The following is a 13,400-nucleotide window of genomic DNA, read 5'->3' as shown; positions in this document are numbered from 1 at the left end:
AGATTTTTTCTGTTGAAATTACAGTTCTCTCTCTCCTGTTTGAATCTAGATCCATAAACCTTCCACGTCTGCCCATATGTCTTTGCTTAAACCCATTCCTCTTTACACTGAGACACCACCCCTAAATAGCTTAGATTAGGCAAATCTCACAGGTCTTCAAGACCCCGTAAGCCTCCTGTTTCCTGATGCTCATGGAAACCCTCCATGATCACCCTCTGCCCACCATGTGTCTCCCTTTATCCCTGAGTCCCCTTCCCTGCATACCCTCTCCCTGCCTGGAGCCTGCCCCCTCCCCACCCTGAGCCTTGGAACGTTCATTTTAACATACCCCTCACAACCTGGCATTGTTAGCTAATGGTTTGCATGTAGGTGTTTATGTCCTCAGTAGCCTAAAATATGGTGGTTTTTAGACTTGGCTACACATTTTAATCATTTGGAGACCCTTAAAAAGACAACCTGATGCCTGGTGCTGGGTCACATCCCCAAGGGATTCTGACTTAATTGGTATGGGGAGTTTTAAAAGCTTCTCAGGTGAATCGAATGTGAAGTCAAGGTTAAGAACCACTGGGCTATAGCTTCTTGTGGGGTTGGGCCTCTTGCGCCCTCCTCTTGTGATCTCTATCCTTTGTGCCACCTGCAGGCTTACTCTTGTCACTCTGTGCACACTGTTATAATTTATTAGTTTGAGTCTTTCCCTCCTGGATGGCAGGGATCACTCATGCATTATTCATTTCAATGAAGATAATACTGAGCAAGTGTTAGGGGCTGAGTGCTGCAATAGGCACTTTGCATAAGTCGGCTCATTTATTCCTGTCAACAACACCGTGCATCTTGCAATTTCCTGGCATCTTGCACCATGCCTGGCACATAGCAGACGTTTTGTAATTGTTTGCTTGAATTGAAGGAGATGGTGAGTTGAATATCAGCAGAGTGGTGGGCACTGGTTGTCTTTCCAATATCCATCTCACTCCTTCCTTCTTGCAAAGGCAGCCCTAAAGTTTAGGGTATTGACTTGAGTTCCAGAGACAGACTCTCTTTAGTTCAAGCTAATTAGATTATTCCATCCCTACTGCACCCGCTATTGATTGAGGGGTGGACCTGGGACCCAGGATGAAGCCATCACCTGGCATTCAATAAGCCACAGGAATTGATTCAGAAGAATCATGAGAACAAATTGAGGCCAGTATCGTGAAATAAATTAATTGTCAACCTCTGTATAAAAAGCTTCCATTTTTCCTCTTCTGAAAGTTTCTGGAACAAACTCTTGCTCTCTTTCCTGGACTCAGTTCTGGGAAGATGGGAGGCCGGCTGCTGCAGCTATCTTGCCAGCAGACTGGTGATGATCAAGGCCCTGCATGGAGAAGGGCAGTGCCAGGAGAGCCCCAGCAGGGAAGAGCAGAGCGTGAGCTGCCCTGCTCCTTGCTCTGCCTTGGGACGTTCTCAGCCTGGAGTGCCACTCATCCATCTTTATAGTTTGAGCCATTTTGACCAACAGTGTTGTTACTTGCCACCCAAAGCATCTTCACTTTGAAAATAAAGGGTAAGTTTCTTTTGATGTGCTCAGTTTACAAAAAGCTCTACACAGATTTGGCTTTGAGGAATTAGTTGACATGGCCCATGGCTATGGGGACGCTAACTGGGGTCTTCTGATTTAAATCCTCAGTGCCCCCATGCATAAAGTGCTCCTTCAAGCCATTAGCATGTTCCTGTCCCAGCAAAGGGGCATCTCTGTTGATCTGCAGGCAGAGGGTGTGAGCCTGTGTGTGAATAGTGGAGCTGTCCCTCTCCAGGGCATCCAGTTGGTGATCTCTTCTTAGCCTCCTCCTCCTTGGAACAGCAAATCCAACAACAACTACTATCATTTACTGGGCATACAATATGTACCCCATACCATGTGACATCCTCATCATACATCATCTCATGGAATCTTCATAAAACTGCTGGGAGGTAGATACTCATTCTATAGTGATAGATGAACAAATTTAGGCTTAGAGAGGGGAAGTCAGTGACCAAAAGCCCACCGGTAGGAAGTGGTAAAGTATGTGTTCCTATAGTGTGAATACATCCATCCATGCACAGGACCAGCCGAGGTTTCCTGGTGGTGCCAGGCAACCAGGCCTAGAATGAGACTGAGAAAGCCCATTAGGATCTATCCTGTAGCCCTCTTCAACTGATCACTCAGCAGCTTTAGCCTGAAAGGCCAAACTTTGTGCTGTCTTGAATGCTAAGACAGTTTCCTACAAGCCATCTTCTCTCAGCAAAATACACTCATGTTCTATATTTTTGACTCAAGAATATCAGATGTGTGATGTACTCTATTTATCAGTGACAAGGCTCCAGGAAATTGATTCAATGAGCATTTTTCAATAGCAGGCCAGTATAAAATTTGAAATACATTTCCATTTGGGTGGTTGTGATGCAGGATTTAAAAAAAATAAAAGATGCATTGAAAAAATCTTTCCTTTGAATATCTAGGGTGTCTGCATAAGGCCACGTGACTCCTCTGTTGGTTAACAATTAGACATAAACATGCTTATGAATAATCTTAAAATAACCTCATTTTTTCCATAAAGAATCTTCCTTAAATGTTTGCAAATATGATTTTGGATTTCTGATGCTAGATCTGCACCCATTTTTAAAGCATTTTCTGTATGACTAGTCTTCTGTTAGATTCAGTTAATTTAAGATGTGAACCATGGTCTTCAGGAGCTTACTTTATTTGAGAGAATAACATATAGACACCGAAAATAAAATAAAAATATGAGTAAATTGCCAGTATGATAGATATTCTAAGGCAGGATATGATTCATTTCAAACAATTGATATAGGCAATGTGTCCAACAGGTAAGAGGGAAAAAAATAACCATCATTTGTTAGGCCCTTGAAACACGACAAGTTCTTTCACATGCTATTTTATTTAATCCTTAAGCAGAGGGATAGTATGTTTGAAGTCTTAGCTTCTGTCCTTTTACTTTTTCCCTACTTGTTTCTTCTACCTTACCTTCCATCTAAATACAGCCTGGCTTTGAGCTCATTGTCACAGGGAGGGTCATGGCAGAGAGAAGAGTAGAAGGGGCCTGGAGCTGAGTCTCTGCTTGGTGTGGTTTCCAGAAGCCTAAACCATGAGGAGGGTGGAGGAGATCTGGGTATAGATTAACCTTTGGGGAAACAGAAGAAGAGAATCTGGCCTCCCCGCAGAGTCATAAAGGAAACCCCAGACATGGGGGTGGGTGTGGCTGTGGCAGGGAAGCGGATAAGACATCCGAGGTACAGAGCGGAGACACCTGAAGCCTGCTTCCTGGACTGAGCCCTGGCAGGGGTGTGTGTGATGCCAGCAAGGAATGCTGGCCTGGTACAGCTGGGCAGATGGACCATGGATGTTCCTACAGAGGAAGAATAAGAAGCAGCAGAAATATTTGTGTGTCCCTAAGTAAGGCGATCCCAAGACAGCTGCCAGTTCTGACAGACCATTAGTGACTGAGAATCAAAACAGGTGGGCACAATTTCCACAATGCGTGGAAAGGTTCCTGGAGGCCCTGCTGAAAACTCTAGCACTATACAAATCTCCCTGCAATCAGCCAGCACCCTACAGAAACTGAAGAAATGTAAATTAGCAGCGGTTAAATCTCCCTCAGGTGGACTGGGGGCTTGAACTGAAACCAGGCTGGATGTGAAAAAGACAATTCTTAAATTTGTGCATTGAGATTCTTATCTGCCGCACTTAAAACTTTTATAGATGAGGTTTTCAAAGTTAGATAATTTGACCAAAGCCATGTAACCAGAAACGAGTGAAGCCAAGATTCAAACTCAGGTGTTGCTTGCTCCCAAGCCTTTGGCCTACATGCCAGACAATGAGATGTGGCTGGGAAGGCTCAATTGGGAATTTCTTAGAGGGGGTGGGTTAGGACTGACTCAGTGCTGGGGGAAAATGTTCGATTATACTGGGCTCTGTGGATGCAGAATGGCTTCAGCAGCAACTCCCAGAAACTGGTGTCAAGGTTGCTGGAATACATGGTAGTCTTAAAAAAGTTGTATTTAGCAAACACAATTTAAGGTAGCCTGTCTTATTCTGAGTCGGAGTTTGCATCAGGAATGAAGAGCTACACACTCATTCCCCCAGATTCCTTTTATCATGCTCACACACGATAATACAGCTTTTGAACCAGTATGTCCACTCTCTTCTAAGTATATTTTGAGGTAAAAATATGCACGCATCTATGTAGTGTGAACATGCTAAGTCTCTTCCTGTTCAAAGTGTGTTCAGGATCCTGCTGGTCTTTCCAGTTGCCATTCCCATGGCTATTTAATCTGAGAAACTCATGGAGAGGACTGGGGGCCATGTATCCTCTTGCTGGGGTTGGATGCTGCTCTGTGTATGGCTGGTTCCTGGGGATGCCCCTTGATGAACACAATTTCATGGATGCATGGGTGTCAATTTTAAGCAATGCAAATAACGAGACCATCTGAAATCTTGCTTTCTCTCATTTCCTCATTTCAGTGATGTAGATACCTACGGAATGCAAAGACTAAGTGAAGTGTGTAACAAACCCCTAGAAATACAGCTTTAAAACTCTGTCCACACAATCCCGGGGGATGCTCACACAGCTGTAGGCTGCAGGTGGCTTGTGGGGACAGATGATCTGTCATCATGGCTGGCCATGGCACACTCCCAGCAGGCTTTCTCAACCCTTTCATTTTTATGAATCCACCTCTGCAGGCTTTCCAGCACATATTTATATAGCATTACAGTGAACGAAACATACAACTTAGCGATGACTACAAATGTCAGCTCTCTGGGGTTGAGAACCCAAATTCATGGAGTTGGAAGGGCTTTCATTTATCATCCAGAATGTTGTTTTGTTTTTCACGTGAAGGAACTAAGGGCCTGAGAAAGGAAGATTCTGACTTCAAAGACCTAGAGCAAATAAGCAGCAGTAGGAAACAGTGATACTGTTTCCAGATATGATTCACTGAACTTTAAACTTGATTTTAATCTGTATCATCTTCAAACCAGATGTGCCGCCATGTCAAATTGACTCTAGGACCTAAAACAATTTTTTCTTGATTTTTAATATAGACAATGTTAAGAGACATCTTTTTAGTTACCTCTGTGTGTGCCAGAACATGAGCCACATACCTTTGTCAAAATAGCCTCAAGAATAGGTTATAATTTAACAAACATTATCAGCCTTCTATAGATCCTGAAGTTGAAAGCAGAGGAGAGGATCTCTCAGAGTGGCTAGCCCTTGCCCCTTGCAAACTCTTGACCTAATAGGGAAGAACTGCATTAGTAACTCCAATAAAGATGTTTCACAGAGTGAGTTCTATGGCTGCATGAGATTGAGGAACTTGAATCAAAGTCAAACACATTGCTTTACTGGAGTGCTTTTGAGAGCCTTTAATAAGTGAACATGCACTGTGACTCTCAAATATGGTGGTTTGGGAATGGCTTATCCTGTTTCCCCAACTTGACCTTGGCCTCTTTGTGAAAGGGTATCCTGTAGGACTGGAGCTTCATGAAGAACTCCTTGGAAAATGTGACCTGAATGTAAGGCAGGCTATGCTAGCATGTGCCTCTTTCTTCCAGCGGCAGACACACTAGGGATTCAGTATAATTTCAACGCAGACTTTATTAAGAGAAGTTTGTACTAAATTAGACCAAGCTTATTAAATGAAGGCATGCACTCCAAGCGTCTGTACTAATGCTATTGTCTGGCAGAAAAAAAATGACCTGAAAATGTGCAGCCACATGATCTCAGGACCACATGAGGCTCCAATTTCCCTATACCCACGAATCATACGTTACCGCAACTCTCAGGGGTTATTTCTGCCTTCTTATCCATTTTTGATCGTTCCTCTTCTTTGCTTCGGCTTCTCCCAAAAGCCACGATGAGGATTCTGCATCTGTCTCTTTACAGGCTCTAATATTTAGAAACAGCTTCTCTACATCCTGCTGCCTTATTTGTTAAGTAGAGGGTAGCATTCAGCAAGACCAGGATCCAGAGTAGAAAGGCTTCCTTATCTAAGACTAGAGGGAGGTATCATAGTAGGAGTAGGCAAGACTGGACACTCTAGGAAGGTCACAGCCCACGACACTGGAGGAGAGTCCCCTGGCAAAGACAGGGGCTGAGGCAATCACTAGAGTGGAGTCACAGGTAGCCTACCCTGAGATGAGCTCACCAAGAATAGATGAGGATCAGGCAAGGAGCAGGGTGGCAGCTTTGTGAGAAAGTGCCTAGAACTGTAGTTCTTCAAACATGCGTAGCCATTTCATTAACAGCTAACACAAAATAAGTAAAACAGAGTTGCTCTGGTCGTGGCATGGGGAGAGATGCCCCGGACCTCCCCATGCTGCAGCATCTTTAAGGTACTGGTCTGGTACAACCGGCAACCTACCTGACTCACTCCCTTGCACAGCTGGGTTATAGTACCCGGGTGATCAGGCCCAGTTTAGAGGTCCAGGATTGAGGCAGATGTGAGTATACAATTTTTACTGTTTATGAATAGAACTTGAATTTTTGTTCTTAGAAATGGCCGAGCACGGTGGCTCCCGCCTGTAATCCCAGCACTTTGGGAGGCCAAGGCAGGCGGATCTGGCTAACATGGTGAAACCCTGTTTCTACTAAAAATACAAAAAATTAGCCGGGCGTGGTGGTGGCGGGCGCCAGTAGTCCCAGCTACTTGGAGGCTGAGGCAGGAGAATGGTGTGAACCCGGGAGGCGGAGCTTGCAGTGAGCCGAGATCGCACCACTGCACTCCAGCTTGGGCGACAAAGCGAGACTCTGTCTCAAAAAAAAAAAAAAAAAAAAAAAAAAAAAAAAAAAGTGATAATTAGGAAATCTAAGGAAAAGGACAAATTAATTTAGTCTTTTAAATGATCTTTTCCCTTGTGACCCATAGAGAAATAAGGAACCTGGTATTTGCCTAAAGCCAGGAGCAGCTGACTCAGCACTGGGTGAGCTCAGCCATGGGAGAGGGTCTGACTCCATCCTGAGAGTTCTGTGTCATCCTGGACACAGAAATCATAGCAAGGGGATGTGCATTAGCCACAGCTACACAGAGGAAGGGGACCTCTTTTGTGATGCTAGGTTCATCCCGACTGTACAAGCCTTTCCCTACAATCAAGAGATGCCACATGCTCTAGGCTTTTCTGGTAACATTTCTTAAGTGTAAATGAAGTCTCATTTTTTTTTTAATTGCTAGAATAAATACTAATGGAAATGAAGTTTCAGTGATTATTTTGGCTTTCAAATTGGCTAATAGGACGAGTTGTCTAATTGGGGCTGCAGAACATTGTCCAGCCACAGTGCTAGAGCCAGTTCCCAGGAGATCCCAACAAGCAGCTGCTATCAAACCATTTTCTATTCCCATTGTTAAAGCCTCATTGGAAATTTCACAAATGGGAGCTAGTTCCCTTGCCAACCTCAAAAGCACCTGAAACACTCCCCACAACTGCAAGCCCAAAGGCAATTAGAGGTTCAGACAGAGAGCTTATACTATGTATCTAAGTGGACTTCAGAAGGTTTAGAAGCATGCAGAGATAAGGGCTGCATCATAGGCCATTAATTTCCCAGCATCATGTCTTATTGAAAGATCTTTTGATATTTTCATCCAAGACAAAAATGTGGCTTCAAGGAGGATGTGAATATTTGTGGGAATCCAAAGTCTTTAACAAAGCAGTGTGCTGTCCCAGGGTTTGGTCTCATCTCCTTTTCCCAGATTCCACTCCTTGTGGTTCATGTACATTCCAGTGATAAGGAACCCTGAATACATGTACGCCAAACTTCCCTGCCGCAGCATACGGTGTTGCCTCCCTTACCTTCCTGGTGACCTGTGAGACTTCTGATAAAGCCCAATTTTAAAGATCTTAAGCATTTTTCTTCCGCTGTAATCTTCCCATGGCCCAAACCACTGCATGATCGAGTTCCTACCTACATCTCAAGCCCCACCTTCCAACACCTGTCCTCTGACTATTTGCCAGCTTCATTTACCTTCCTGACCATCAGTGAGCCTGTGAGGTCAGGGTCAATACTTGAGGGTTGGTCCTGAGGAAGGAGAAAAAAGTCAGTGCATGCAAGGAGCCATGGGAAAGCCAGCCAGGGCCACAGAAGCTAGAGCATGTTATGGTCTTGCAGATTGTCTGCAGTGTTGGTCTTAGATGAGAGGCTCAGAGAAGGTTGTGGAGGGGAGGACAGGGAGATGTTCTAAAATTTACACAATCATTCAAGCAAAACATGCAAGCATACTAGATGTGCCTAGCATCTAGTCCCTACAGGAATTCTGTGAGGTGGGTCTTACTCTTATTTCATAGATTAAAAATAAAATACAAGCTCCAGGAAGTTAAGGATACTGCTGTGTCCATACAGCTATTAGATGGCAAGGCTGGGATTTGATTTGAGATCACTTTTTTTTTTTAACCCCAAAACTGAAACTCTTTTATTGTTCTTTGGTGGGTCACTTAGGTTTTACAAAATAAAAGATTAGCAAGGAGAATGCAGCATTCTTGTGTGTTTTTAAAAATTTATTACAGGGTTGTCATATGTCTCCGGAGTTGAAAAGTTTGTAGCATTTGTATCAGTACACATTAGCTCCTGCCTTTTTCCAAACATAATTACATAAGCAAAATGACCAATTAGCAATAGAGGGCAGTGAGACACAGTGAAAAGAGCATAGGTATTGAAGGCTTGAGGTTGGGCATATTCAACTGAGTGACTTTGGGTAAACTCCTTCATCTCTGAGCCTCAGTTTCCTTATCTACAAATTGTGACAGATAACATTTTCTTTCAGAACTATAAACACCCCATGTGTATAAAGGGCCTCCTTGCAATACCAGCTTTTAAAGTTTCCACAAGGAAACAACAGAAGGCACTTCTGCTCACAGTTAATTGGCCAAAGCAAGTCCCATGACCACACCTAACTCTAAGGAAGATCAGTCCTAGCATGTATCTAGAAAAAGGACCAAAAATACTTGGTGAACACCCTTGTCATCATTCTTTCTACTACATTCTTTGAAAGTCAATGTATACTTGGGTTTCCTGTTTGAGATCACTTTTGTGGAATGGCTTTTAAATAAACTGTAATGAGATACAATAGTAGAGCTACTATTTATAGAGTGACAATGTCCTCTTCAGATGTGGCCTAGAAGGATACTAAGGAAGGAAACATCTTCCAGGGAATGGAATAAAGGGCCACAAATAATATTTCCCACCCTAAGGGAGGGGTCCTTATAACATCTGACCCAAAGGATTTCAGAATTGCTATGGACCAAAGACTGCTGTATTTCTCCCTCTTACTGAAAGAGTTTGCTGGTTGGTCTGCCCCATTCTACTGTTGTATCGTATGTGTGCATGTGCACATATGTAGATGCATGAATGTGTGTGTGTGTTGGTGGGGAGGGCATGGTGTTTGCATTGGTGGAAAGTAATTTGTCCTATTAGTATATAGGTCTCCACATCAAATGCAGCTACATCTTGGCCTGCTATAGGCCTCTGTGCATCTCACCCTGATGAGGAGATCACTAGGAATCACTCAGAAAGCTTGGACATTGAGCTTGGAACCAGAAAGAAGTGAGAATTTTGGCATGTCCCATTTAAGGAAGGATGGGAATATTTTCCATGTGGGAAAGAGAGCCAAACAAAATACTTGTTGGCCTGGTGGACAGACTGTGGCGTTCATCAATGTTAATGCAATATTTTCAATTTTTCTCCTAGATACAGTATAGATTTCAGTTTCCTGCCCTGATGTAGTTAGATGTGGCCTTCTGACTTGCTTTGTCCAATAAAATACGAATAAAAATGATTGGCATCACTTGCAAGTGGAAGCTTTAAGAGTTTGTGCACGATTTGCCATGTTTTCTTTTCCTCTTGCTACGTATCCATCCAGCCATGCAATGTGGCTGCTCTGTCTGTTGACTGCAGGTAAGGCAGAAAAGAGCCCTCACTGATTTTCCGTAAATATGAAGTGAGAATTATTTTAGGAACTGAGAGTTGGGGCTTGTCATTGCAGTGCAACTTAGCTTATTCTTATTGATTTTAGTTCCTTATAAAATCACATTTTATTTTGTGGGGCTACTTCCCCACTCTGGGGACATGCCTCGGCCTCCCAACGTGCTGGGATTACAGGTGTGAGCCACTGCGCCTGGCCGGCGTATTCTTATACTATAGCCCACCTCTATCCCCAGCCCCTCATGGTGAAGAGTCAAAGTCACAAATCTTGGTAATTGCACACTGGGGTGACAGGGATTCAAATGTGGTTTCTGAGGGGCTCTTGAGTAGAAGCATGGTAACATGGAAGGGGACATGATTAGGGCAGTGTTTTCTTAGGGGCATTATCCAGGCTGTGTTCCATAACACCCACAGGCTGGTTGGAGTGTGTGGCTGGGGCACTAAGCCACACCAGGGGGCTATTTCTCTAGCATAGTTGTGTTCAGTGTTACTGATTTCTGTGCAACCTCTGAGCACTGCCCTGCTATACTAAATAGTTCCATGAACTCTTGCCAGGTGACACGGTCTAGCTGGCAATCTGGGAAGCCTGCAACTGAAGATACTGTCATTGCCAAGCTCTACCAAAATATTTAATAAACATTTTGCTATCATGTGACACATGCGAGACATCAAGTAGGTGGGCTCAGCTCAAAAACACTTTCTCTTGCCTCATTTATACCTTATCTCCTTCCCGGGTTTGGAATCTCTAGTGCTTCCAGGCTGCACTGTATGCACTCCTTTCCGTCTTCTTTTACATGGAGCTGCCCAGAACTCACTTTGTCCAACCTACAGGGGCATGTGTCTGTCCTGGGTCAGTTGGTCTTCTGAAGGCATATTCTTTTTTTTTTTTTTTTTTTTTTTTTTTTTGAGACGGAGTCTCGCTGTCTCCCAGGCTGGAGTGCAGTGGCGCTATCTGGGTTCACTGCAAGCTCCACCTCCTGGATTCACGCCATTCTCCTGCCTCAGCCTTCCAAGTAGCTGGGACTACAGGCGCCTGCCACCGCTCCCAGCTAATTTTTTGTATTTTTTAGAATAGACAGGGTTTCACCGTGTTAGCCAGGATGGTCTCAATCTCCTGACCTCGTGATCCATCCGCCTCGGCCTCCCAAAGTGCTGGGATTACAGGTGTGAGCCACTGCGCCTGGCCGGCATATTATACTATAGCCCACCTCTATCCCCAGCCCCTCATGGTGAAGAGTCAAAGTCACAAATCTTGGTAATTTTCACAGAATCCATCAACACAAGGTTGTGTCATATCTCAAAGTACTCATCTGCTTATTTGGGGAGCATTTTCATTTCCTTCTGCTCTCTTACTGGTACTTCAGATCATACCCAGCCCTTAAAGGAGCTGAAACAAAGACTCCAGCAGACCTGAGTGAGAGACAGAAAGATCACAGGCATGCTTAGAGAGCTGGGTTTCCTGATCCCAAGGAGGAGATTAGCCTGGGTTTGGGGATTAGGAGAGAGGCAACAGCACAGGAAGAGAGGAGGGGACAGACACCTTCAAGCAGGAGGGCATAAAGGGCCTCTATCCTTAGATGCCAGGGAAGGCACTGAGGGCTGAGCTGACCTTGAGAGTGGCTTTCTGTGGCCTCATGGCTTGTAGACAAGCTGTGTTCCACAGCCCTGGGCAAGCCCTGGGCATTTGTGAGTTCCCAGAATAGAGGGTTTGGGGCTTAAACAATTTGTGTGGGGATAAAGGGAGATCCTTGGTTCCTGATCAGCCTAGCACTCATCAGAGCCAACCAGAAATTTGAACACAAGATTCTATACTCAGTTTTTTTCTCTGTATAGCCCCAGTTTGGAAATGAATAAGACTTCAAAACAATAAAATACATTAGCAACTCAGAGACAACCATGAAACTGCTCATGTTGATCTAAAATCAAAATCTGGCCTTAAGCTTGTTATTATACAATACGTTCAGTTTGTGGATTTATACTCATTTTTATATGTCTTGCATTTTTTTTGTAAGGGGTAGTAATTTTTCTAGCCTATTCTCACACCACTTGCTTTTCCTTTTTCTCTACCAGTTATCTTCCAAGAACTATTCACAAACAGGTCAGAGAAAAGGGTTTCACTTAGGATTACCTTGCCAGCAAGCGCCGACTGTGAGTTGCATGGCTATGTGAGATGGATGAATGGGCCAGTCATTGGTCACCAGGTATGGTTCATATGTTGCTCCATCCATGTATAAGGTTACCACAGGAAACTCCACATTGATGACATAGTAGTGCCACTCTTTGTCACAAATCTAAGAAAATGAAAGAGAAGCAACATTTAAAATTGAATATGTAATAAAACAAACAGGCTTTTACTCTATGAAAGGAGAACAACACATTTTTGGGTCAACAATTTTTATTGCAAAGCACTCAAGGAACATAACAGTTGACATACACTGAAGTTACAGAAGCTCATCATCAAACATGATGGGGCAAACTGTAGGAAAGAGAAATACCCAAGAATTCGATCATCAGGCAGATAGTGGATGATGGGGAGATTTTTCAGCCTTACCTTGGTGCACCTGGGGAGGCAGAAAGGAATAACAAGTGGGTCCTACTGGCCTGAACTCAGTGCAGGACACCCTTTCACAGCTTTTTAAACCCAAGACTCCTGGTCTCAGGGCTGGGAATCTTGTGTCAAAATTGCCAGTTGGCTCTGATGATTGCTAGGCTGATCAGGAACCAAGGATCTCGCTTTATACCCACACAAGTTGTTTAACCCCAAACCCTCTGTTCTGGGAACCCACAAGTGCCCAGGGCTACAGAAGGCAGCTTAGTGGATTGGTAAAGATGCTGTGGGGGCTGGAACAGAGTCAAGATTCTTGACTTCAAGGGACTGAACTCATACAGCATGAGACGAGATAGAAACCAAGATGGGCATGTCTTGGAAAGGGAGATGGGAGGCATGAAAGGTGCCAAGACTCGAGAACAATGCCACCGTCTGTCCCATCCCTAAGCAAGTGCCTTGGGAGTCATGCTGGACTCTCCTTCACACTCCCTCTAATCCCTCCCACACCCTGTGAAGGCCACCTCTGAAATGTCTCTCATCTGCATCCTCTTGTCTCCATCAACTCTGCCATCTGTGGCAGAGGAGACAGATGAGTTCTGAATGAAGGTGACCCCAAGGTGAGGGCATCAAAGCCCTCCCTACAATTGCAGGTTGGATTAAATGTGCTGTTTCTCATGAATAGATAACACCAACAGGGATGCTAAATAATCTTTCTCCTTTCATTTTGAAATAAGGTTTTTTTCCTTAATGTTCTTTTTATATTGTCCTGCCTCATGTCTCAGAAAATTGCTCCTTTTGAAGCCCATTAGTCTGATAAAGTCTGATGAATATTTTAGGGGACTTTGGAAGGTAAGCAGGAGGGGTCCAGGCCGATCTCTGTGAAGTTCTGTTATACTCAGTGAGAGGTC

At 44.1% G+C, this 13,400-nt stretch overlaps 1 protein-coding gene across 3 annotated transcripts in view; it reads right to left on the bottom strand.

Annotated features, from left to right (window-relative positions):
- Positions 1-13,400, bottom strand: part of CLSTN2 (calsyntenin 2) — a 642,750-nt gene that overhangs the window by 23,189 nt on the left and 606,161 nt on the right. For all 3 annotated transcript variants that reach the window (XM_045386874.3, XM_005545930.5, XM_074031163.1), the window contains one exon: positions 12,073-12,235. In XM_045386874.3, coding sequence (XP_045242809.3) covers positions 12,073-12,235 — 163 coding nt within the window. The remainder of the gene's footprint in view (positions 1-12,072; positions 12,236-13,400) is intronic.

This window comes from Macaca fascicularis, chromosome 2 (genome assembly GCF_037993035.2).
Source record: "Macaca fascicularis isolate 582-1 chromosome 2, T2T-MFA8v1.1".
Lineage (NCBI taxonomy): Eukaryota > Metazoa > Chordata > Mammalia > Primates > Cercopithecidae > Macaca > Macaca fascicularis.
This window is presented reverse-complemented; position numbering and strand designations above follow the sequence as displayed.